The sequence below is a fragment of the Thermothelomyces heterothallicus genome (assembly GCF_042370625.1).
Source record: "Thermothelomyces heterothallicus CBS 202.75 unplaced genomic scaffold P884_scaffold_4, whole genome shotgun sequence".
In the NCBI taxonomy this organism is placed as follows: Eukaryota; Fungi; Ascomycota; class Sordariomycetes; order Sordariales; family Chaetomiaceae; genus Thermothelomyces; species Thermothelomyces heterothallicus.
In genome coordinates this window covers 1,541,330-1,565,639 of record NW_027192565.1, presented here as the reverse complement: position 1 = coordinate 1,565,639, position 24,310 = coordinate 1,541,330, and the positions used below count along the sequence as shown (strand labels likewise).

Sequence of the window (24,310 nt, the reverse complement as noted above, 5' to 3'; positions counted from 1 at the left end):
AGACCCAATGGTCCTTTCTCGGGTCGGAAGTGAGCCAGGTCAGACTACGGACTGCTCCGTACTGTTGTGCAACTGAGTACATATTAGTTTACTGATACTTTCCATTTCAAAACCTTCTTGTTATCGTTGTGACTGGCTGATGTGTCGAACCGGGGGGAAAGGAGGTGGGAACGGTTTGCGGTCACATGAGAAGTCACATGACCACTTCAGTCGCGCAACACAGAATGTGGTCCATGGGTCCGGAGTATGGGGTCCTTCTGTAAGAGTGCCAAGACAAGTTACCAAGTGAATGATTTGGTGCCTCGAAAGTTAGGCGCGTATCTTTACCAAGTTGCAAGTGCAAGCTTTGACCCCAAAAAAATTGTCTGGGCCATCTGAACGTGTGGCAGCCGGTTGAGTGCTCGTTCCCGGCCCGATAGAAGCGATACGTGACCGCCAACAAAAAAAAGGCTCGACCTCGGGACCAGCGACCAGCAGCCAGCAACCAGCAACCAGCAGCCAAGCCGGGTGCGGGCCGAGCCAATTGAGCCGAAGAGCGATGAGCATAGCACGTCCGGCCGCCAGGAGGCTCGTCTCCGGGTGCGTGGCCGCGGCAGCGGCGTCGCCGTCGCCGGGTGCTGCATGCGCTGCGCCGGCGACGACGACGGCGACGGCGACGGCGCCATGCCACCACCGCCGACTCGTCCTCTCCCACCAGTTCCACAGCTCGCCGCAGCTGTCGGCGAGGCGGCGGCCACGGTTCGCCAGCGTGCGGGCGGCCGACATGGGCATCATGGACGACAGGCAGATCGAGCAGTTCACAAAGGAAAAGTTCCCAAAGTACACGCCCGAGGAGATGGAGCTCCTCAAGACCAAGTACTCGCCCGAGCAGATCGCCGCCCTCGAGGCGGGCGAGGCGGCCATCGACCCGCGCGACCTGACGGTGCAGGGCCGGCTGCGGTCGGACCCGTACACGATGCCCTACATTGACGACTTCGCCGAGACGCAGCCCATCGTCGACAAGCGGGCCCGCCACAGGGAGGCGCCGGACCCGCACGCGCGCTTCATGAACATGGACGAGTTCACCGAGGACCTGATCAAGTGGGCCGACAAGTTCCAGACGGGCGACGTGACGGGGACGCTCAAGACGCTGGTCGACTTCGTGCCGGACAGGTACAAGAAGACGCCCGAGGGCCAGTGGCCGGGCGACGTGCGCGAGGAGGCGCACAGGGCCTTCCAGCGCTACCTCGAGGCCGAGGTGAGCAGGCAGGCGGCCAAGGACCCGGACGACACGTCCGGGCCGACCGACGCCGACGTGCTGCAGTACATCCTGGAGCGGTCGGCCATGACGGACGGGAACCGGACGACCGACACGTCGCTGGCGCACGGCCTGCCCGGCAAGGTGCCCGGGGTGGCCGGCCTGTACAAGAACGCGATCGACCCGGAGGACAAGGGCCTGGACGACACGGGCGTGTACCAGGACCTCAAGCGGCGCAGCGGCCTGAGCGTGGCCGAGATCCTCGGCCTGCATTCGAAGCGCATCGTCCAGCGCTCCGTGGCCAACCAGACGCGCCTGGGCAAGGTGCGCAAGGCCTCCGTCATGTTCGTCGTCGGCAACGGCAACGGCTGGCTCGGCGTCGGCGAGGCCAAGTCGACCGAGCCCACCGTCGCCGCCCTCAAGGCCCGCATCATGGCCATCCGGAACATGCAGCCGATCCGCCGGTACGAGAACCGGACCATCTACGGCTCCATCACGAGCAAGGTGTCGGGCACCGTCGTCAAGATGGAGGCCCGCCCACCAGGTAACTCTCTATTTCCCTCTCTCTCTCTCTCTTTTTTTTTAAAAAAAATTACGTTTTTTTTCCCGGGATTTGGATCACACTTACTGACGGGTTAATGTTACTTATCCAGGATTTGGCCTCCGTGTGCCGCACCGCATCTTTGAGATGTGCCGCGCCGCCGGCATCCACGACCTCGCCGCGCGCATCCCGCGCTCGCGCAACCCCATGAACACAGTCAAGGCCGCCTACTGGGCGCTCACGCACCAGCCCGACCCGGACGAGATCGCCATCGGCCGCGGAAAGAAGCTGGTCGACGTGCGCAAGGTGTACTATGGCGGAGACGTGTACTAAATCTTATGTATATCAAACCACCGAACCTTTGTTTTCTTCTCCTTTTTCTTTTTATCTTGTCATATGTGGTTCTGCTTGTCCCCGGCAGAACCGCACTGTAGAATCCTCAATCCTCCTGTATAAAAGAAGAAAGAAAAAAACAGCAGCGTCGTGTGCCGTGTGTACGTACGTACATGTGCATATACATCCATCATGGCCCCGTTTGGCGAGTCCGGGGAGGGGTGTGCTGGGGGCCATGGCGTAGCGTGGCGTGGCGTGGCGTGGCGTTGGTTGTGAATGGTGACGCGAATTGTTTAGTAGTGGTGGTATTGTATGTATACGGATGACATACATAACATACATAGGTAATGTTCGGGTCATCATCCGGGTTGGTGTTGCTGGCCGGGCCCCTTCCAATGTTGTTGCATACACTCACTACTCTAGGCAACTTCCCTCCTTTCCTCCTTCCTCCTCGACTTGGCACACGGCTTTTCTCTTGCTTTCCCCTCTGTCAATGTCAAGCCCATAATCCCCACCCTGCCCATCATCATCGTGGCCGATGCCGTCGTCGTCGTCAACCAATCCTTAACCCACGAGACCGTGGATACCCTCGTCATGTGCCGCCCAAACGATGAATGGCCATTTCTGGTAAAATACGGGACTTTGTCTGTCTCCCGCTGAACCTGAACCGGTTTCGGGCCGCTCTCTGGCCGGGGGTGGAAAAAAAAATAAAAGGTCCAACTGTCAAGTCTCACCTCACCCTCACCTGCTTGATCTTGTTCAATCCCCTCCACTCAATCCTCTTCAGTCTCCTTCCCCCTCGTCCTCCTCACCCCCCAGCTGCTGCTCCAGATCCTGACCGTGATGCCCACGACCCTGCCCCTGCCCTTGCTGGTCGCCGCTGCCCCAGTCGATCTCCTGCTGCAGCACGATGCTGTACACGCTCGCCTTGAGCAGGGTGAAGACGAGGCTGGTCTGACGCTCGAGGGCGCGCAGGCCGTCGAGGATGTCGGACGCCGGGGCGCCGGCGAGGTCGTCGAGGATGGCGGCGAGCTGGATTATTTTTTTGGTTAGTTTGTGTTTGTCAGTTTAGGGTCTTGACTTTTATTATTTTTTTTCTTTCGTTCCATTTTATTTTTTTAACTTTCTTTTTTTTTGTTTGGGGGAATGTGTGAGGGAGGAGGGGAACGGACGTTTTTCATGTTCTCGGCCAGGCGCTCATACTCCTCCAGAACCTCCTGCTCGAGCGGGGAGAGCTCGGGCGGGGATGCGAGGAGGGCGCTCTGTGGTCGTGGTGGGGGATCCATAGCGATCACTGCGTGTGGTTGTCCCAATTCTCAAAGTGAGGTTGTGAGAATGCTTGTAAGGACGCGGTCGACGCGCACCCGCGGGGGGCGGCTCTTGTGAACGCAGCATTGAATTGAGCGGGCCGTCGCGAGTGGTTGTGGGGTTGTTACGCTGTGCTGCAGCGTGTAAGTCGTTACGGTATCTTACAGGCGCTCGGCCTGATGCGTAGGTGTTTTGTTAGTTTAAGTCGGGGACGACCTCGAGGACTGCCGTGTCCTTCTATCTGACCGTTCTTTTTTCTTTTCTTTTCTTTTCTTTTCTTTTCTTTTTTTTTCGCGAATTTGATGGATAACAGATTTAACTGCATCAATAATATCATGGGCTGGTAAAAATACATTGCATCTAACCAAGAGCTCTTCCATTGCACTCATCCCATCCCTGAACCCCTAACCCCCTAATACTCAACCCCATCCCCCCGGAACCCCTCTGATGGTGGAAAACGAGGCGACTGATTCTGGACTTGATGACGCCAAAAATAACATAATCTTATTCAGCTTAATATAACAAGGTCAGCCATCGTCTCGTCAGCACGACTTCGTTCTGCAACGGCCGGCTTTCTCGCACGCCGCCACGCCCTCCGGGACATGACTCCCATCCCGGAGCCTCCTGAATAACAAGATGGCCAGAAGTGCGCCGTACCAGCCCAGCTGCTCCCTCTTCCACGCCCTCGGCTTCGACCCGTCGGCCGGTCTCTCCAGGATCACCGCGGGAACCTGTTCCCAACCGGTGCTCCACCGGCGACGAGGCCGCCGGTCCCCGTCCTCCGGCTCTCCGGGAAGGATTGCAGAACCATCCGTCGTCGTCGTCAGCGGCGGCGGCGGCATGTCAAGGTTCCTTTCCTCGGCCTCGTGGTCCACGACGACGGGCACGGCGTGATGCCGCAGCAGCCCGGGAGACGGTCGGTCCTCACCGTCTCGGGTCTTCCCCGGGGCGATAGGCACGACGCGGTCGGAGCCGATCTCGACCCAGACCTCGGCCTTGCGGATCGTGTCGGCGTGGATGAGGAGCAGGACGAGCCCGGCCAGAGGGGCGGCCACGGCCCAAAAGACAAAGAACTTGTCGCCGTAGGGGCCGAACCCGTTCCCCATGGAGAGGATTCCGGAGACGATGGGCAGAGGGCTGAGGATGCCGGCGAGGTAGCCGAGCCGGTCGAGCGCCCGCCGGTTTTCGTCCAGGGCTCTTTGGGCGATGGGCCCGTGGCGGCACGGGGCAAGGCAGAGCTTGCCCGTCGTGCCGGAGACGGTCGGGGCCCGGGGAGTGGACAGGGAGGCGACCGGTGATGATGCGCTGCTCAGCAACTGGATGCGCCCTAGGAGACGGACGAGCAACCCCCTCCACACCGTGTCCCCGTCCTCGGCCTCGTCGTTGAGCTCCAGCGAGCGCACCATCCGCAGGTAGCACGCCATCGTTGCCTCGTCGAGCACCCCGGGGTGCGGCTCCAGAAAGTCAAACAGCACGAGCCATTGGTGGTAGGCCGCCTCGGCGACGACGGCGGGCAGCATGTCGACGGCGTGCGGGTTCGACCTTAGCATCTCCGTCACCAAGCCCTCCAAGTCCTCCTTGACCTCCGCCTCCGCCTCCGTCTTTGCCTCTCCAGCAGCAGCAGCACCAGCAGCAACACCCGCGCTCCTCCTCGCCTCGCGTCTCCCCTGGCCCTGGCCATCCCGCGGATCCCTGTCCAGAAACAAGACGCTCCTCTCCTTCCCAAACCACAGACCCGCCCGGCAGAACACCACCCCCAGCCTCTTCCCCGTCTCGCGCCCCTCCCGCTCTTGGGGGCCGGCGCCTCCCCGGGGCGGCGGCAGCGCCATCACCGGCGGCGGCAGCGCCCCGTCGACATCACCGTCCCCCACGCCACCGCCGAGCGCGACGCCGCCCCCCTCCAGCTCCACGACCTCGGGATACTCCCAAACGTACCCGCCGAGCCGCTGCCCCCTCGTCTCACTGCCATCCCCCCCGGCCCCATCTCCGCCGCCGCCGCCGCCCCTCCCCGGGATCACCGGCCGCCACGGCCTCCGCCGCGCCAGGCACTTCCGCACGAACCGGTCCGCCCACCCCGCCGGCACCAAGCCCTCGGCCAGCGCCGCCCCCACCACGTCCCGCGGCAGACCGCGAACCACCACCACCTGGTGCTGGTTGTAGTGGTGGTCGCTGCTGCTCCTGCTCCTGCTGCTGCTGCTGGGGCTGGGGAAGGGGGAGGCGGAGGAGAAGCGACCGGACGGGATGGGGTTGGTGTTTGTCTCGTTGTTTGGGCGGGGTGAAGAGGAAGGGGAAGGGGAGGGGGAGGGGGAGGCGGCGTGGGTGTTGGCGTGAGGGAGGGGGCAACAAGACATCTCCGGTGGTTGGCTGTTTTTGTGGTCGATCCGGGTGCGCATGGGCTCGTGTCGCGTCAGGGACGACGGTCGGAGGGAGTTTGTAGTGCCGGGCTTTTTTGTTTTTTTTTTTTTTTTTAAAAAAAAAAAGTGACGCTGGCGTCCCGAGCTCATCAAGAAGAACACGGTGGATCAAGGATATAAAGGTATATATAGGAATGCATGTACGTAAGGTACCTTTCATATGGTAGGTACGTCAATGGCGGAGGGGAGGAGGAGGGTTAAGTTTGGGACAGACTTTAATAAAGCGGACGTGTTCAAGATCCCTCCTTCCCTCTTCCTCGGCCTCGACAGAGGAAGCCACCGAGGGAAAGACTGACCACAGCATGAGGCAGCAACCGTCCCCCTTATCTTCTCCGTTTACTCCCTCGCCCCAAGCCCCGCTCCCCCACGAAAGCAACTCGGTCCGGCACATGTGCGTTTGAGTCCTTCCTGACTTGATATATTGAAATGGCGTGTTCACATTCCCGACGTTGCGAGTCCCTTGTCCCATCAGCCACATGCGGAATTGGGGAATGAAATCTATGTACGGACGTACGTACATACAGAATCATATCCATGTGTGCTGTATGAACATATATAACTGACCTCCGAGTACCGAGACAGCTCTCTGGGAATGCGCAGTTGCACCGGTCACATGGCCCATGCGAGCCACGCGGGCCAAGCATGCCGAACTTGCAGATATACACGGACGTTGCAGATCAAGCTTGAGCTTGATTCTAGATCTCTTCTGCAGCGGGGGGAGGGGGGCGGGGGGGAGCTCACGTCAGCCGCTACCTCTCGACACGATGCTGTGGAAAGGCGACGTGGATGTAACTTCAATCTTTTCTTCACTTACATACACTACACGCCCAGGCCAGAAGGGCAGCAGACCAAGCAGTAGCACCACCGAGTCCAACCCCCCATCATGACCTAACCAAATCCCACAGGACGCTGTAATTTCTTTCTGCTCCGGTCTCAACTGTTCACAATGATTCTGTTTTGTTTTTTTTTTTCTTCAAAGGGAAAAGAGAAAACCCGTCTCATCCCAGCGTCGCTTCCCACCCATCCACCATCGATCCATCGATCCATCCCTTCATAATGACAAAGAACAAAGATTCCCCCTTCGTCAAAAGAAGACCAAAGGGCGACAAAAGACGAGAAAACGCCGTAAAACTCCACCAGATGAAGCGTGAGTACATGGAACAGGAGAAAAAAGGTGCGGCCATCATGGTATAACCGCATATCGGCAACAACAGCCCGCGTTTCTGTCTGCCTCCACGGGCGGTCGCGGCGTGCTGCTGTGCGCTACGGCGGGCCCCCGTCGCGTGCCCGTTTCCGGTCCAGTGGGGTCTTTGAATGAGTGGACTGTGAGGTGTGTGTGTGTGTGCACATGTGTGTGCATGCGTGTTTGCGCGCGTGTGCGCGAGCGCAAGTGTTCGGGATACGATATGAAAAAAAAAAAGAAAAAAAAAGAAAAAAGAACACCACTCATGACTTCACACCATCCAGTCCCAAGTTCTTGCCTTCTCCAGGGTAGGTCCGATGTGGTTGGGAATCCTTTCTGCACCACTTGGTCGCGTCATCATCTGCTCAAAGAGATCCCCTCGAACCGATCGCGATCGTGACTTCTCAGCCCAACAACTACCTCCTCCAATCATCTCCCTCGTGATGCAGAGTGACGCTGTTGAATTCCTCAAACGGATCTGGCGTCTCCGCGCCGGGAGTACTGCCATCGGGCGGCACACCCGGCTTCATGGGCCGCGAGCCGCTGATGTCGACGCTCTCGCTCTCCTTGACGTTGCGGAAGTTGACCGTATCGATGCCGCGGCCCTGGTGAGGGATGATGGGCGGCTTCATGTGCCGAATCAGCGCCCACTGTGTCGTCCGGAAGAAGGGGTGCGACTTGATATCCGACGCGCCTGCCCGCGCGCCGAGCCGTCGATTCTCGTCTTTGATGAGGAGCTTGCGGATCAGGGATTTGCAGAGGCTGCACCGCCACGTTAGTTATGACAAAGGGGGATTGGGAGACGGCCAGAAAGGAAGAAAATTAAAGAGAAAAAGAGAAAAAGAAAAGACCAGAAAATCAAAAATATAGGGGAAAAAAAAAAGAGAACTGACTTTGAGATTTGTGGCGCGCCGGCGTGATCCGGGAACGGAATGTCCTCCCGGAGAATGTTGGCAAACGTCGCGTTGCGGTTCTTGCCCTTGAAGGGCGTCGTGCCGTACAGCATCTCGTAGATCAGGATGCCCAGCGTCCACCAGTCGACCGCGCTCGTGTGCCCGCTGCCCTTGATCACCTCGGGCGCAATGTACTCCTCGGTACCGACGAACGAATTCGTCCGGAAGTTGGCGATGCACGACTTGGTGTCGATGGTCGGGAGCGACGACGAGCTCGTGCCATTCTTGCCGAGGATCATGGTCGGCTTGCCGCCGGGATCCGACTGTTTGGAGAGGTCAAAGTCCGACAGCATGATGTGCCCGGACTGATGGAGAAGGATGTCTGGCGAGGGGGAGAGAGGGGAAGCAAGGTTAGCGGGATATCATGCTTATCATCGTTTTTTTTTTTTTTTTTTGGGGGGGGGGGGGGGGGGGGGGGGGGGGGGGGGGGGCGGGGGATTGGTAGGATTATTCGAGTGTACTAACTCTCTGGCTTCAGATCACGGTAGATGAAGCCCATGAGGTGTAGATACTCCAGCGCCGCCGTCACCTCGGCCGCGTAGAAGCGGGCATCGTCCTCGGATATGCACTTGCCCGGGCGCGTCTGGAGCGCCCTGAAGAACTCGCCGCCGCTGCAGTATTCCATGCAGAGATAGAGATAGTCCTCGGACTGGAACGAGTGATAGAGCGTGACGATGAACGGGTGGTTACTCGTCGCCAGGATCTCCTGCTCTGCCAGCGCCCGTTTGATCTTGTTCCGCTTGATCATCTCCTTCTTGCTCAGCACTGTGATAGCAATCTGTCAGCAAAGAGAGAGAGAGAGAGAGAGAAAGGGGGGGACCCCGGCAGCCCGGAGGATACGCTTGGCCCCGGCAAACATTAGGCAACACTAACCCTTCATCGCATACAGCCTGCTGCTCTTCTTTTCCCTGACCAGGTACACCTTGCCGACGTCCCCCTTGCCGATCAGTTTGATCTTGTCGAAGCTCTGCGGCCCCACCTCCACGTCCCGGACCTTGATCGAGTTGGAGCTATACGTCCTGCGGAACGCGAGCGCCGACTGGCTCGGCGGCGGCAGCGAGCCGATCCCGTCCGTCTCCGAGGGCGCCGCCAGCCCGCCGTCGGCCGCGGCCGTGCCGGAGCCTTCGCCCTCCTCAAACGGCTCCTTGGTCGGCTCATCCGAGACGGCCCGCTGGCCGTTGTCGCCGTCGCCAGCGCCGCTTCCGCTGCCGTTGCTGCTGCCGCCGCCGCCGCCGCCGACAACGACGCCGCTCTTGGCGCCCTTCGCAAACAGGCCCTGTGCGTTGGGCGCGCTGGCAACCCTCCTCAGCTTCCTCGCGAGCTCTGCGGCGGCCGTGGCGGAGGTGGCCTTCTCGGGGGGGACGCCGTGGTCATCGTCGGGCGGGTTCACGCTGACCGTGGGCGTGTCGGGCGGGCTGGGCGGCACGGAGCCCTCGTTGTGATGGCGGAGGCCGGGCTGGCCCTGGTGGGCAAAGTAGGGGTTCGCGTGGGCGGTCGGGCTCATCGTCTCCGTCTCGAGCGGGTTGCCCTCGCTGGCCGTGGTGGCGCTGCGCAGGCGGCCGACCGTCCAGAACTTGGTCTGGCGGAAGGTGCTCTTGCCGCTGTCGGTGCGTGGGGCGCCATTGCCGGTGGCGGCGTTCTGGGGTGCGACGGTGTCGGCGACGGCGCGGTCGCGGTTGGCCGAATTCCGCGTGAACCACCCCTTCACCTTCTGGTGAAAATGGATGTCGCCGTTCGTGTTCTTGGTGATGGACGGCATCCTGGAGGTCGGCGTCGTGATGATCATGGGGAGCGGACCATCGTGTTTTCCAGGTTCTTTTGGAAAGGGGGGGGGGGGAAGTGGTGAGGGGGGAAGTGGTGAGGGGGGAAAGCGATTGAATAGACGGAACGGATGCGGTCGTGCACAACAATGTGGACTCTGGCTACTGGGCTGTGCAGAGGCGGGCGGGCAGTGGCAGGAGAAGACAGGAAGACCGTGAGCAATCAAGCGGCTTGCCAGCAGCGAAAAGCGAGCGGGTTAGCGCACGCATCCAGGCCCCAGCAGCCTCAACAGTGGGGAGTCACGGGACATGCCGCCCGCCGGCCGGAGTCCGCTTCAGGCACCTTCCGTTTCCTGCCGCTGCTCCGGACCTACTTCGCTTCCCGACACTTACTAACTACCTGAGTCACCAAGCGACCGAGTTGAAGGTAATTTTGGAAGACTTGAACATGTGAAGAAAGCCATTGGTACTCAAAGCCAATCTTACCACCTTGGCCCGATTGCACACATGAGGCTCTATCCAATTGCTAAATGCTGTTTTTGCGACGTGGCTAACCCCCATGCATCCAACCCGAAAAAAAGTCCACGCAACCGACAGACTGGTCAACCAGACGCGCCACTACCCAATTCGTAGTTAACTGATCCTAGTGAGCACAGGCCAAGGCGCAGGCAGGAGTTCTCCCCCCCTCCCCCCTTTCTCCAAATTCAACGCAGAGGCGCAGGGGGTAGAGGCGGGGCGACTTGTCAACGCTGCCTCCTCCTGCACAACACTCGAGTAGGTTCTGGTGCCTTCAGGATTAGGTAAGGTACATACATACCAAGTACCTGGTGCGCACCAGGACCAGGACGAGAATGGCTAACTCGAAGGATTGAACATGGTGGTGCCAAATTTCGCCAACAAACGAGGCGGTTATATTCGATCTTTTCTTGGGATTTGAGCCCTCGGGATGAGTGCCGCCGGTTCCGGGACCACCGCTTCTCGTGTTGGTTTGCCGCCATTGAGCGCACGTTTCGGCTTACAAAGCCTCCCACCTACTGTATTGGGAGAGCGGTGTCGGACCACAGGGAAAAGAAAGTTAACCCGGGCGAGAAGCATGAGGTTGCCGATGTCTTGTTGGTGATTCAGCCATCTAAATCACAACAACACCCGAAACTGGCACCAACACCATGGGGTATATATGATTTCTGTACGGGTCACAGTGCTTAGTGCAACTGCTAGAGCCAAATACCCGGCTCGGAACGTGAATAGCCGACTGTGGTAGGGGGGTTTCACTTCACCTCGCCACCGTCCTCGACTCGTAAAGGGGAGATGACTGTATCAAAGTTGATTGATGAATGGAAATGCCTACACAGTACAGTATGTGCACCAAGTGGTGTGTACGATCGCTCATCAATGTGCCGCTGGCAGCCACTTAGGCGAACCGTATCTCGATCGCCCTAACGAGTGGCCAATTCCAATATTGCGAGACTGACGTGTGGTCAATGCCCGGGGTGTCGTCTCGGGGGATGCGAGTCAGTACCCCGCAGGTCCCTGTATCAGATTGTTCTATACGTCTTCTAGCCCTTCTGAGGGGCCAGGAAGCTAATCGGCGGCCGCTTGCCCTTCTTCTTTAGAACGGGCCAGTAGAAAACGGAGCTCGACCGAATATAACCCGTACATTACGTATCTATCGACTCAAGGCAGCACAATTCACAAACGTTTACGTTTAACGCCGTTGCTCAACGCGCCGTGCACGTTGCCATGAGATTGACATGCCCAGAATGTCCCATCACTCCATACATGTCTCCAATCAACACCAGTCACGTACATACATCTGCGAACTCAGCCAGACTTTTGCTGGCTTATATATGTCGTTCCCCAGCTCTGGATATCTTAGGCCCCCAACACGTGTCATAAGACCATCATACATGTCCCTCGGCCCTACGATTATACGTGCAACTAGACTGAAATCCCGAGTACGAGACCTTGATTAATACGGCTTCCATCCCGCCATCTCGGCGCTGCTGTACACCCGCTTGGCGTACTCGCGAAACATCTCCTGCCGCGCCCTCTTGGCGCTCATCACCTCGGTGATCATCTCCAGCTCGCGCGGCGTGTAGTCTGGCTCCTCGGGCGCGTTCTGGTCGCGCTGCAGCAGCACCCGGTTCACGCGCGCCTGCCGCTTCTTGCGCTCCTCCTCGTTCTCCACCTGCTGGCCGGCGATTGACGGCGTCACTTGTTCGCCCCGCTCGTTGAAAAGGTAGCTTGGAAGGGGCTCTGCCGCCGTCGTCGTCGTTGACGTCGTCGCTGCTGCTGCTGCTGCTGCTGCTGCTTCCGCTGCCGCCGCCGCCGCCGTTCCGGGGAGTTCTTTCAATGAGCCGAGGCGGAGGCGGAGGCGGGGCGTTGGCGTGCTGTTGCGCGGGCCGTCGCCTGCGTGCCAGAGATAGGGGATCAGATGGGCGGTTTCAACATGGGCCGCGAAGGAGTCGCGGGACGGGAGTGGCATGGCGGTGCAGTTGGACCATTTGCAGGGGAGAGGCTGGCCGGACTTGGATGGCGAGGCCGATGATGACGGCCGGCCGTGGACGACGAGCAGGTGCTTGCGGAGGGTGTCCAAGTTTTGCAGCTCCGCCGGGCAGTTCTCCCACTCGCAACGGAAGGAGATAAAGCGCGGGTTGAGCTTCAGGTAGGTTTCGCGCGCTGTTGGAGCTGGTTTCCGCCCCGGGCGGCGCCTCGCTTTCTGCTCGCTGGCCGGCCTCTGCGGCTTCGGACGCGGCGTCGACGACCCGGGTGGCAGTCCCGACCTCATTGCTGCGTATGAGCCGTACCCCAGTCTCCAGCCGACCGGGCGCCCGCGCTTCTTGGGTTGAGGAGTGAGGATGGGTGCTGGAACGGAGGCAGGAGCTGGAACGGCAGAAGTCTGCGTCTTGGGCGGGACGGCCTGCGCCTTTGCTGGGGGTCGTTCTTGGTGCCTCCTTTGGTCTGGGACAATGTCCGAGGTAACCAGATTCATTTCTCCGTCAATTCTTTCCCTCATTTCGTCCTCCAGTGAGGTGAATGAGGGCCGTCTAGGGCTGGAGTGAAGGACGACTTCCACGTGGGGAAGCCTCTCAATAGCCTCTGCACCCGGGAATGGCAGCCGGCTCCGAGGAGTCGTGTGCCTGTCGTGCTGAGCATTTCCGAAATGATGTCGATCACGATCGGTAAGTTCAACTTCCATGCCATCCTCACTCTTCACATTGTCCGGTCCGTCCTCGTAGCCGCTTGTCTCCCGTCCCTGTTCATCTCCCTCTCCCACTGCGCCCATCCCGTTCGATGCGTGCCCGGAAGATAGGCTCCCGTGATCAGCTTGGGCTTGGAGAGTATCGGCTTTGTAGCCATCCCCCTCCTCCAGGTCCCAGTCCGGATCGTAAGGCATCTTCTCCAAAAGGCTAAGCCTCCCGAAACCTTGAGGCCCAATCTGGTCGCAACTGGGAAACGACGGTCTTGGTTATCGCATCGTCCAAGGGCCGAATCCACGACGGGTAGATTCAATAACAAAAATCAATCGAACAGAGCCTCCAGGATTTAACCCTTAAGTCCCGTCAGCGGTGAAGAAATCAATATCAATTGGCGTTCTCGACGCGGCGGAACTTTGGATGTTGAGGTTCACGCGGTCTGTTCCGTTACGGATACTAACGTTAACTTCCCGTAATGTAGGTACCTTAAAGGTACCTAATGTTCAGGTGGGCGGTTACTTACAAGCTACTCGGCCAACAGACCCAAATACCGAATCTAGAGGCAGATCGAACCGGAGCGCCATCGAAAGGGTATCCGACCCATGAGAGACACAGACTGAGAACGTGCGGCAGAAGGTGGTTGCTTGAAGCTCTAGAAGAACGCGCTAAGGAATGAAACAGTTTCCACGTATTCCGTGTGTTACATCTCACGTACAGTACCTAAGCATTGCAAGACAAGGGAAACAACAACAACCACCAAAACCCTAACCCTCTGCGGATTGCAATTTCATTCTCGGACAGCAAGTGCCGCTTCGCCATACTCAACCGCTTCAAGCAGTCCCGTCTCCTTCGCTCCCGTGCGAGTTATCCGAGCGAGTGAGAGGAGTGGATGGCACACATGTAGAACCTTTTGCACGACGGATTCCGTCTGCCAGAGCTGAAGACAAAGATAGAAAACGCATTATTAATCATGACCACATCTGGAGTCCTCAGGGCGGGGTTGTGCTGTGTGAACTCGGCACCCGGTTCATCATATCATTGCGTCAACCGAGCACCTCATGGCAGCTGCCTGTGAGAGCATTGGCGGCACACTACTAGTATCTATAAAAGACCCGTAGTTCTAACCACACTACGAGCACTCGTTCCTACCTAACTTCCTCACTCTACTAATTTGACCCGACCTACAACCGAGCATTACCGAGTGAAACATCCGAGATCCTTATATCCATCCAAGTTCGTCATGGCCTCAACAAAAGCCTTTTACGCCGTCGTTGCTGGTGTCGGCGCCGGCACCGGTCGCTCCGTGGCCTTGCGCTTCGCCAAGGCCTACCCCGTGGTGCTGATCGCCCGAAACCCGTCGAACTACACCGACATCGTGGCCGAGATCAAGCAGCAGGGCGGCGAGGCGCGCGGCATCAGCGCGGACACCTCCGATCCCGCGGCGGTTGCGTCGGCGTTTGAGACGATCAAGGCCGAGTTTGAGAAGGGAAGGGGACTGAAGTTGGCTGCCGCTATTTGTGAGCTTGTCCCCTCATCTACACGCCCAGGATGGAAGTAAAGTGATGGCCGGGTCGGGAGAGCAGTGCTGACATGAGTGGTTCAAACTGCCAGACAACGTCGGCGCTGGCTTCGCCATCAAGCCTTTCCTCGAAGTGCAAGCCTCAGACCTCGACGCCAGCCTGAACAGCAACGCGTATGCTGCACCCCTCGCAGACTCCTCATATCACCCTGTTCCCGGTTCTTCGCGAACACCTCCCTCTAACATCTGACGGGCTTATATAGCCGCGGCCTCTTCAATTTCGCACAGGCCACCCTCCCTTCCCTCCTCGACGCCGTCCCGACCTCGCCCCACCCGCCGACGCTGCTCATCACGGGCGCGACGGCCTCGGTGCGCGGCTCGGCGCGCTTCGCTACCTTCGCGGCGGGCAAGTTCGCCGTGCGGGCGCTGGGGCAGAGCCTGGCGCGCGAGTTCGGCCCGCAGGGTGTCCACGTCGCGCATGTCATAGTCGACGGCGTCATTGACATCCCGCGGACGCGTGGATACACGGTGAACGACGGGAAGGAGGATGGCAAGATCAGTCCTGATGCGGTGAGTTCTGGACCGAACCTTTTTCGAGGCGTTTCGCCGTACGTTGCCTGCTGACGACGACGATGCCGGCGGTGGCGGCGATGGTGACCGTAGATTGCCGAGAGTTATTGGCACTTGCATACGCAGCATCGGTCGAGCTTCACGCAGGAGCTGGATCTGAGGCCGTATGTTGAGAAGTTTTGAAGGAATAACAACTACATTGGTTAAGGAGAGGACTGAAAACTCTTACATCAAACATCTTTGGTTGTTGGTCGCTTCCGGCGCTTCGAGGGAGTGCACAAGGACACGTTCGCGTGACAGAGGTGCGAAGGGGTAGCCCGGGCCAGCTGGGGCTCCGACATCGAGATGTATTTGTCGTGTTCCCTATATAAACCGATATCTTGCGCCCGTGACCTTGCAGCAGATCAAGTAGTGTGTTCTAGCTTCATATGCTTCCGGATACGCCGCCCTGTGAGTCAGCCTCGAACTCCACTCGTCAACTGAAAGCCTTCCAGATGTTCGAGCAGCGTGGCCGACGCCGGGCGCCCAGTTGAGGGGGAGCGCTCTGTGGGCTCGCTGCCCTCGCCCGGCCGCTCGGCATGGTGAGTAGGTCGTGCCTGTGGGTGGCCTTTCAAGTGTTGGGCACTGCTTCTGGCTCGGCCGAGTCCTCTGGAACGCCGGCGGGCTCACTATTCGCCGCCGGAATCCCGTGCAGAGCGGCCAGACGCTCCTCTTCTTTCTTCATCCTGAGCGCCTCCGTCTCCTGCCGTAGCTTCTCGAGGTTCCAGGTGCCATCGTTCTCGTCTTCCGATTCCTCATCTTCGTCCATCCGCCACTTGCCGCTCTCGAACAAGGCACGACCAGTCGCCTCCTTGGCCTTCTGCAGTTGTTCCTCGGCCGCCTTCTTGTCTAGACGCTCCTTCTTCCACTTGGCAAACGTCTCGGGCGTCACCGGTGTCAGTTTTCCGGTAAGCTTGTGTCTCTCCGACTCGAGGAACTCCTCGATGGTCAGCGTCTTGAGTGGCGACTTCTCCAATAGGGCCTTCTCCGCGGCTCTCTGCTCCTTCGTCTTGAGCACGAACCTGTCAGTGGGTTAGCTTTGTTGCTTATATGCCAGGGATACAACCCGTGCCGTGCAAGACAATACGTACCCAGGCGGAAGGGCATGCTTGTACATGCACTTATCGCCACCGTTGGGGCAGACCCAGAACCAGCCGTACTTGCCGTCCTCGATGGCCTGGATGAAGTACTTGCACACCTTGTCGGTCGTCGTGCGCTGGTTGCCCTTCTTAGACAGCACAACGGAGCGAAGCTTTTCCTCGTCCCAGTCGGCCGACGTCTCCTGCCTCTTCTTCTCTTCCTCCTCCGCCCTTGTGTCCTGATACACGTTCTTCTTCTCGACCTTGCGCTCGACCTCGAGGTCGTGGGCGAACTTGCACTTCTTGCCCTTCTCGCAGTTCCCCTTCTTGTAGAAAATGCAGACAACCGTCTTCGGGTCGACGCCGAAGGGCACTTTCTGGACCTGGGCGGGCTTGTTGAGCAGGGCCTCAGTCTCCCGCTTGGCCGCCTCGGCAGCCTTCTTCTCTTGCTCGCGCGCTTTCTTCTCGGCCTCCTTACGCTTCTGCTGGGCGAGCGAGCTGGCTTCGAGCTGAGCAATTTGCCTCCTAGCAACGGCACCCTTCTTGTTCTTCATGCCAAAAGTCTTGTCCTCGACAATCTTTTTGGCATCCTTCTTGCCGCCCTTCTCGTTCTTTTTGGGAGGCATGATGGGCGAGATTCGGTATATCAGATCCTATGCGAAGCGGCGTGGTAAGAGCGGTAGGGTTTGGAGGACTCGACGAGGGATGAAGGGGGAGATGGTGTATCGTGTTGGTGGTTGCCGCCTTCTCGTGCAGAAGGCAAACTCACAGGTACCAAGGGCGGGGGATCTTGTACGAAACTGTGTTTCGCCGGCTGGAAGGGTTCTTCTGAATGGCGCTTCGATTTAACGACGCCCCACTGCCACCCAGCCCTGACGTGGGAAGCAAAGACGTCTACGGAGTACTCCGTAGTTACTGGTACCAATGTAACTGCTAGCACGTGACGTGCACGAAGTTAATTGGTAAGGAAGTGCCCACCTGGCACTCCACCCAAACTACGGACGTACTTAACGCAGTACGGCGTACAGCGAGTGGCTAGTTACCTCGAGGTACGTACCGGTACGGAGTACTTTGCGCGCCAGAACCGTACCAGTGCTTTGGAAAGCTGTCCAGATTCAACGCCCCGAGTCCCACGACCACCCCGTCGCAGAAGACAATCCCCAAGCAAGGTGAGTTTTGCGCCTTTTGCTACAACGAGTTACTGCACGCTTCCTTACACTGATTGTAAATGCGACAGCCAGTTTCCTGCCCACTCCGATTCCTCGCCCTGGAGCATCCGTTACCAAGGCTCCCCCCCGATATCAACCTGCTGTCACCATGATCACGGACACAGAGCTCTACCGCCTGGCCATTGTACTCGGCTCTGCCGCAATGGTGCTGATCATTTTATACCACTTCTTTGAAGTCAACTCCGGCGAGGAACAGAGCGAAGCTTTGAAGGAGAAGGCATCAAGGAATGGGGCGCCACACAACACACAAGGGTCGACCAAGACACGATAGGTGGCAAGCAGGGTAGCGGATGTACGATACGGCGTTTGAGGGGATGCTTGTTTTCTGGCGATTTTTAGATTCTGGACGGCATCTCTGGCGTATTCTCGGGGGGCAGGAATCTTCCCGAGTTGCACTCGATGCCCCCGCGCAATGGGTTGCGGTTGGCATTACGAGAAGGCACAACAGAATCAGGGCCGCAATACCGCGACAAGCGAGATGCACGATTGGTTATTTTAGGCACATTCATGGTTTTGACATCGGTGGTGTCCCGTGTGCTTGTGGCGGGGATGCTTCAGGGGCAAGCGCAATTCCGTAGTGTAGTAGAGAGCGGGAGCGTCCGATTGTTCCTTCGCCGTTGGCGGAAAGGAGCCCTTCGCGTTGAGCTCCCTCAGCCTGTGCCAGGGGCTGGTGAGCTACAGAGCGGATGTCTTTGAGGCCTGCCTTGGGTTTCTTTCTTGGCCAAGGTGCCCCGATTTAGATCCCTCGGACGGGCATACTGGTCGAGCACTGATACCTCGGAGTATCTGCAGCGGCGTTATATCGGTGTATGTAGATACAGAGTACGGTATACGTACAAGTACTCTAGATATGCCCGTGGGGCAACGCGAAGAGAAGCGTTGAGTGGATCCTCCACGGTCCCTCTCTCTTGCCGCCGCGATTGTCTGTCGCCACGAGTTGATCAGCGACAGGGAAGACGCCCGCATCTGTGGCGTAGAAGTTGTTTCCGCCCGGGACGGGCTTGCAGATGTATCGTCTGAGGTCGATAAGGGTAGCCATAGATCATGCATGGCTCGAAAGTGTTCCATAATCCCTAACTCAGCTAATCAAGAAGTATTGGTTACTTTTTTTCGCAGTTACCTGACGGATGAACGGATCAGAGTTCCCAACTCAAGGCAGACGTGCAAGTGGGCCTCCGCAGCTGCGGCCTTGACCAAGTCTTGAAGAGGCTTAGCGCCTCCGTGTTGCAGACCCGCGCCACCTTAAAATAATGGGGCTGACTGAAGCCAGTTGGCTCTTCCTACCCGACTCCCCTGCTTCCCGTTGCTACTCCCTCAAATTCTCGCGCAACTCAATCCCGGGCCCTCCCTTCGCCTTCTTCCATCACAACCGCGCCCATCAAACCCAGCGCATCCCCATCCTGTTCGCAACCGTCCGGGCTTTGCGCAGCTCATAACCGGGGTGCTCTAAATCTCTTATTCTTTTCTTCTTTCTGAGACCAAAACATCGAGAATTCTCCTCTCTGCCCTTGCTGCCTGACCGCACCAAACGCGACTCGACGCGACGTGCTGCTGCAGCGGCGAGCTCGCGAATCCAGCGATCCGCCGACCGGTTTCTCGAACCTGCCATTCAGCCATCACACCGAAGCCGCTCGGCTTTTTTTTCGCATCGCGTCACTCAGCAAATTTTAAAATAAAAGAGCCGCTCCTGGCCGCACCAGCCATCCGTTTTTCAAAAGGCACACCTCATTTCCGCCTTTCACCATCGCAATCATGTCCGGCAAGCTCGACCAGTCTCTCGATGAGATTCTCAGCAGCCAGCGGCGCAACCAACAGGGCCGTCGCCGCTCTGCCCGCCGTTCGGCTGGCGCTGCCAAACCCGCTGCCACTGCGCCGGCCGGCGGCATCCAAAAGAACAGCAAGCCCGCGCGCGGCGCAAACAAGCCCACCCCTGCGAAGGGCGTTGGCCTGACCGGTGAGAGCAAGATTGTGGTCAGCAACCTGGTAAGTCGCACTTAGAGAGCAATCGGTCCAATTGTTGGAAGGTCTCTAACGCTTCACCAGCCCAAGGATGTTTCCGAAGGCCAGATCAAGGTATGTTAATGACCGATGGCGCCCTTGATGCCTTCGAACTTTTGTCGGCGCACACCTCTTCCGCGGCATATCCTATCGACGCTTTTGTCCTCGTGGACAGTTGGGAGCGGTTCTCGCCCCGTCAAAACACCAGCGCTAGAAAGCGGCTGTCATGATGCCCTAGTTCCTTCCCGATGCCGTAGGTGGGCCTGGCACCACCACCTGCGCCATCAACGGGCTTTCGAGCCTCGGAAGTTGAGCAAGCCCGCGTCTAGCTGCAACCTTGGGTCATCGGGTCGCCTGGCAAGCACCCGTGATCTCGAAGTTTTTGCGCAGACATACAGGGCGCCGGCTATCTATCAGACAGAGAACGCCTAGCTGGGTGCTGTCGCCATGTTCCACCCGGCTGGTCACCGGGTTTGGGACTATGGTTGTCAGCGAGCTTAGCAGTGAGCAATTGGAATTGCGGCTTCCGCCTATTTATTCCCTTGCCTTCACCAGGTGGGGGCGGGCTGGCATGAAGGCGGAAGTTCGTATCCTGTTCTTACCGGAGTATCCATCGTCGCGGGGCTTTTCTTTTTCTGGGACCCTGGGTCGTCTGGAACTGGACGGGTTGCTGTACCCCATGATGGGTTCAGTTCGCGTGGTTCGGTCACGTCGTACAATCTGTCGCCAATCAACAAGGGTCCGTGGTCTCGCACGCGGAGTCGGTCGTACGGTTTCGGTTGGAGGGACGTGGGTCGCCTTGCCAGTCACCGGTGATGTTGATTTTGGGAGTCTCTGCTCACTGCTCTGCTCGCTGTCTTTTTTTATTTTTTTTTTTTTGGATACCTATCCCCAGGACGACTAAAGCATGACGGGAATGCCTTGCTGGATCTTGACCTCGACCGGACTCGGGATGCGGACACTCGAAACTGCCAATCTCTGTTTGACGCTAACCACGGCTTCCGTTCGATAGGAGTACTTTCAACAATCTGTCGGCCCGGTCAAGAAGGTTGAGATCTCGTACGGGCCGGGCGGTGTCAGCCGCGGCATCGCGCACGTCACGTTCCACCATGCGGACGGCGCCAGCAAGGCGTTTAGCAACCTCAACGGCCTGCTCATCGATGGAAAGCCTGTTAAGGTAGGAACCGCTCTTTACTAGTTTTTTTTTTCTTAGCTGGGCCTCGAGTCGCGGTCGCTAACGCTCAGCCAGGTCGAAATCGTCGTCGCCTCTGCCGACCTCATCCCCCAACCCCCGTCCCTCGCTCAGCGCATGACGCAGCCAAAGCCGCAGCCCAAGTCTGCGGCGACGGTGAAGAAGAATGCCGCCAAGGACGGCAAGGGGGGTGCCGCGACCGGCAAGGGGGGCAAGAAGGGTGGCCGGGGCCGCGCTAGCCGGCCGAAGAAGACAGCAGAGGAGCTCGACTTGGAGATGGCCGACTACTTTGAGAACCGCAACAACGAGAACAATGCCAACGGAGCTGCTCCTGCGGCAGCCGCGGATGGCGCAGCCGCCGGGGGCGACGCTGCGATGGAGGAGGACGTTCTTTAGAGGGGATGTAGTCATCTTGTGCGAACATATGGGCAGACGGAAGCGTTTCTTTTCTGAGACTCCTGAGAGCGGGTGTTTTTAGTGGGACATGGGTGTACGAAACGAGACAGGGACCGGCGGGCATTTGGGGGAGAACGGATCGGGCACTGCTTTTACGTGGCAGTTATTCAGCGATTTCTTCGGCACAGATTGGCAATCCTCGGTAGCTAGCTTTGTCGGGTGTGTTGTATCTACTGTATAATTAGAGCCCTAGCGGTCTTGGGCGCACGCGGCGTGGTTACCTCGATGTTTGTCCGAGGTTGTGATTTCTCAGAGAGAAGGTTGCAAACCAAGGCTCAGCAATGCAGTTCGCTCTTGATTTGGAGATGCGTTGCTCTGTATAGGGGGTTGGTCCCACCAAGGGGAAGCAGTTACTCATTCTGCTGTGCCTCGGGGCACTTCCAGATCGCGGGGCCGGGAATCGTGTAGTTGTAGTTGTAACCCGCGTTGTGGGCAGTCATCAGGGGGTCTGTTTATGATTTTTGTTTAGAAGACAAAATTATTCCGAGCGTGTCCTCCTTGTTTTAGGGGTAATTTTTTCTTCTTCTTTTTTCTTCTCCCGGCTCTCTCTCTCGTTTTCTTGCTCCTGGAGACTTCTGGAGGGAGAAATGGAAGAAACGAAGGAAAAAGGAGGCTTACGACGGCCCAGATGTCGTCTGGGTATATGACTTGTCGGTGGTGTGGCGGCCGTCATGGTGGAGTTTGAAGAAGACGGGCCCTGGGGAATGGTTAGGGGGGAAACAAACAGGCAGACCACGGGAAAGAAAAAGGAAAAGAAACGAGAGTCACTCTTCTCCCGGAAGCCACTCATCACAGCCGTCGTCCGGGCAGCGGGCCATGTAGGTGAGGATGGGACCCATGTGGGAGTCGGGCCACAAGGGGGCATCTCAGGGCCACGGTCGACTCGGATATGGCAAACACGTCTTTTACTATATATATGCGTGTTGCTCTCTTTCCTTTCGTAGTTCTTAAGAAACTTTACCTATTTATTTTCTCCATCTTTTTCTCTATTACTCCACCTCGTTTAAGAGAGTATTTTCTCAGTCCTTTCTTTACGGTTCAACTTTGTTCAAGAGAAAGTCGCACAGAAAGGGAAAGAGAACAAGTCAGATTCCGAATGTCCACCGCCAGGTGGCCTCGAGAACGTTGCATCGAGGGCACGTCGGCTAGCAGTAATATCCGCCGCGAGACGCACTGTCGATCATGCTGCCACCCTAGCGGTGCTCACGTACATACGGAGTCAAGCAGTTCCACCAACCTCGTGGGAGACCGACTACTACTGCTGCGTCAATATACATACATACATACATGCATGCATGCATACACACACACACACACACATATATATATATATATATCCCGTCCTTTGGTGGTACGTACCTGTACCATGAGGTGACTCCCCTCTCCTCTCCCCCCTTTTCTCCCCTCCACCGGGACTGCCCAACCGAAGACTCCGCCATCTTAACCGTCTGTGGCCTCTTTTTTCTGTTTGGTTTGTGAATGCCAGCCCCTCGCACCACGATCACGATGCTCAAGTCGGCCCTCCCCGCGGCGCTGGCCCTCCTGACGGCGGCCAACGCCCACCCTTCCAGGACCCCGGCGGCGGCGAATGGGACATTCCGGAACCCGATCCTGTACGAGGACTTCCCGGACAACGACGTGTCGGTCGGGCCGGACGGGGCCTTCTACCTGTCGGCGTCCAACTTCCACTTCAGCCCCGGGGCGCCCATCCTGCGGTCTTACGACCTGGTCGACTGGGAGTTTGTGGGCCACTCGATCCCGCGCCTCGACTTCGGTGCCGGCTACGACCTGCCGCCGACGGGCGAGCGGGCGTACCGCGCGGGCACGTGGGCGTCGACGCTGCGGTACCGCGAGAGCACGGGGCTCTGGTACTGGATCGGGTGCACCAACTTCTGGCGCACCTGGGTCTTCACGGCCCCGGCGCCCGAGGGGCCCTGGACCCGGGCGGGCGACTTCGGCGACGGCGTGTGCTTCTACGACAACGGCCTGCTGGTCGACGACGACGACGACGACGGCGACGGCGACACCATGTACGTCGTCTACACCCACGACGGCGGTAAGCGGGTCAACGTGACCCAGCTGAGCGCGGACGGCCTGAGCGCCGTCCGCACCGAGACCGTCCTGGTGCCGGACCAGGCCGGCGTCGACGCCCTCGAGGGCAACCGCATGTACAAGATCGACGGCCGCTACTACATCCTCAACGACCACCCGGGCACCACCGCCTACGTCTGGAAGTCCGACTCGCCCTGGGGTCCCTACGAGGGCAAGGCGCTGGCCGACAACGTCGCCAGCCCCCTGCCCGGCGGCGGCGCCCCGCACCAGGGCAGCCTGGTGCCCACGCCCTCGGGCGCCTGGTACTTCATGTCCTTCACCTGGGCCTACCCGTCCGGCCGCCTGCCCGTGCTGGCCCCGATCGAGTTCCAGCCGGACGGGTTCCCGACCCTCGTCACCGACGACGACGACGCCTGGGGCGCCAGTTACCCGCTGCCCCCGCTACCGCGCCGGCCGCTGGGCTACCCGTGGTCGCGGGCGCGGTACGACTTTAGCTCGCTCGACGAGCTGCCGCCCGCGTTCGAGTGGAACCACAACCCGGACGCGAGCAACTACACGCTCGGAGGGAACGGCGCCGGCCTGATCCTGCGGGCCGCCACCGTCGCGCCCGACGACGACCTGTACTCGGCGCGCAACACGCTGACGCACCGCGCCCACGGGCCCTTCCCCTCGGCCACGCTGGTCCTCGACGTCGCGGACATGGCCGACGGCGACCGCGCCGGGCTGGCCGCCTTCCGCGACCGCAGTGCCTACATCGGCATCCACTGCTCCTCCTCCTCCTCCTCTTCCTCATCCTCGTCTGATGACGCCACTGGCAACAACAACAACATCGACAACAACATCGACAACAACATCGACAACAACATCGACAACAACAACAACAACAAGACGTACGAGGTGGTGGCGCGGTTCAACATGACGCTGGACGAGTGGGGCAGCGGCGCGACGCTCGACCTGGGCGAGGTGGTGGAGCGGGTCGAGCTGGCCGAGGGCGTGACGCGCGTGTGGCTGCGGGTGAGCATGGACGCGCGGCCCGACGGCGAGCGGACCGCCCGGTTCGGGTACAGCGTCGACGGGGGCGAGACCTTTGCCGGCCTGGGGCCCGCCTACCAGCTCTACGCCGGGTGGCCCTTCTTTGTCGGCTACCGCTTCGCCGCCTTCAACTACGCCACCAAGGCCCTCGGCGGGAGCGTCACCGTCCTGAGCCTCGAGACCGACTCGGGCGAGGGCGATGCCGAGCAAGCGTGAGG

General features: G+C 59.0%; 10 protein-coding genes across 10 annotated transcripts; 5 read left to right on the top strand and 5 right to left on the bottom strand.

The window, feature by feature from the left end:
• The first annotated feature begins 333 nt into the window (after positions 1-333).
• On the top strand, positions 334-2,432 carry P884DRAFT_290350 (mitochondrial 37S ribosomal protein uS5m). Its single transcript, XM_069444053.1, has 2 exons — positions 334-1,781; positions 1,891-2,432. Exons 1-2 carry the CDS (start codon positions 539-541, stop codon positions 2,109-2,111), a joined length of 1,464 nt encoding a protein of 487 aa, XP_069300314.1. The 5' UTR covers positions 334-538; the 3' UTR covers positions 2,112-2,432.
• Positions 2,433-3,509, bottom strand: P884DRAFT_238504 (DASH complex subunit Dad3-domain-containing protein). The gene is made up of 2 exons (XM_069440089.1): positions 3,284-3,509; positions 2,433-3,143 (listed from the first exon to the last, which is right to left on the bottom strand). Exons 1-2 carry the CDS (start codon positions 3,395-3,397, stop codon positions 2,895-2,897), a joined length of 363 nt encoding a protein of 120 aa, XP_069300313.1. The 5' UTR covers positions 3,398-3,509; the 3' UTR covers positions 2,433-2,894.
• A 452-nt stretch (positions 3,510-3,961) lies between these two features.
• P884DRAFT_194295 (uncharacterized protein) lies at positions 3,962-5,770 on the bottom strand (the record flags this gene model as incomplete). Its single annotated transcript, XM_069437823.1, has 1 exon — positions 3,962-5,770. One exon carries the CDS (start codon positions 5,768-5,770, stop codon positions 3,962-3,964), a length of 1,809 nt encoding a protein of 602 aa, XP_069300312.1.
• A 1,662-nt stretch (positions 5,771-7,432) lies between these two features.
• On the bottom strand, positions 7,433-9,755 carry P884DRAFT_194272 (kinase-like domain-containing protein; the record flags this gene model as incomplete). The annotated part of the gene is made up of 4 exons (XM_069437820.1): positions 7,433-7,778; positions 7,910-8,291; positions 8,435-8,734; positions 8,843-9,755. The coding sequence occupies 4 exons, from the start codon at positions 9,753-9,755 to the stop codon at positions 7,433-7,435; spliced, it is 1,941 nt and encodes a 646-aa protein (XP_069300311.1).
• Positions 9,756-11,440: 1,685 nt separating this feature from the next.
• P884DRAFT_238498 (uncharacterized protein) lies at positions 11,441-13,555 on the bottom strand. Its single transcript, XM_069440088.1, has 2 exons — positions 13,450-13,555; positions 11,441-13,365 (listed from the first exon to the last, which is right to left on the bottom strand). Exon 2 carries the CDS (start codon positions 13,124-13,126, stop codon positions 11,699-11,701), a length of 1,428 nt encoding a protein of 475 aa, XP_069300310.1. The 5' UTR covers positions 13,127-13,365; positions 13,450-13,555; the 3' UTR covers positions 11,441-11,698.
• Positions 13,556-13,984: 429 nt separating this feature from the next.
• Positions 13,985-15,342, top strand: P884DRAFT_238497 (uncharacterized protein). Its single transcript, XM_069440087.1, has 4 exons — positions 13,985-14,443; positions 14,538-14,619; positions 14,709-15,015; positions 15,109-15,342. Exons 1-4 carry the CDS (start codon positions 14,167-14,169, stop codon positions 15,196-15,198), a joined length of 756 nt encoding a protein of 251 aa, XP_069300309.1. The 5' UTR covers positions 13,985-14,166; the 3' UTR covers positions 15,199-15,342.
• A 283-nt stretch (positions 15,343-15,625) lies between these two features.
• Positions 15,626-16,759, bottom strand: P884DRAFT_193569 (uncharacterized protein; the record flags this gene model as incomplete). Its single annotated transcript, XM_069437768.1, has 2 exons — positions 15,626-16,076; positions 16,146-16,759. 2 exons carry the CDS (start codon positions 16,757-16,759, stop codon positions 15,626-15,628), a joined length of 1,065 nt encoding a protein of 354 aa, XP_069300308.1.
• Positions 16,760-17,224: 465 nt separating this feature from the next.
• On the top strand, positions 17,225-17,958 carry P884DRAFT_256520 (Oligosaccaryltransferase-domain-containing protein). The gene is made up of 2 exons (XM_069441070.1): positions 17,225-17,302; positions 17,371-17,958. The coding sequence occupies exon 2, from the start codon at positions 17,451-17,453 to the stop codon at positions 17,631-17,633; it is 183 nt and encodes a 60-aa protein (XP_069300307.1). The 5' UTR covers positions 17,225-17,302; positions 17,371-17,450; the 3' UTR covers positions 17,634-17,958.
• Positions 17,959-18,998: 1,040 nt separating this feature from the next.
• Positions 18,999-21,060, top strand: P884DRAFT_238486 (uncharacterized protein). The gene is made up of 4 exons (XM_069440086.1): positions 18,999-19,345; positions 19,406-19,435; positions 20,373-20,537; positions 20,610-21,060. The coding sequence occupies exons 1-4, from the start codon at positions 19,115-19,117 to the stop codon at positions 20,946-20,948; spliced, it is 765 nt and encodes a 254-aa protein (XP_069300306.1). The 5' UTR covers positions 18,999-19,114; the 3' UTR covers positions 20,949-21,060.
• A 1,454-nt stretch (positions 21,061-22,514) lies between these two features.
• Positions 22,515-24,308, top strand: P884DRAFT_267761 (glycosyl hydrolase; the record flags this gene model as incomplete). The annotated part of the gene is made up of 1 exon (XM_069442141.1): positions 22,515-24,308. One exon carries the CDS (start codon positions 22,515-22,517, stop codon positions 24,306-24,308), a length of 1,794 nt encoding a protein of 597 aa, XP_069300305.1.
• Positions 24,309-24,310: the final 2 nt, after the last annotated feature.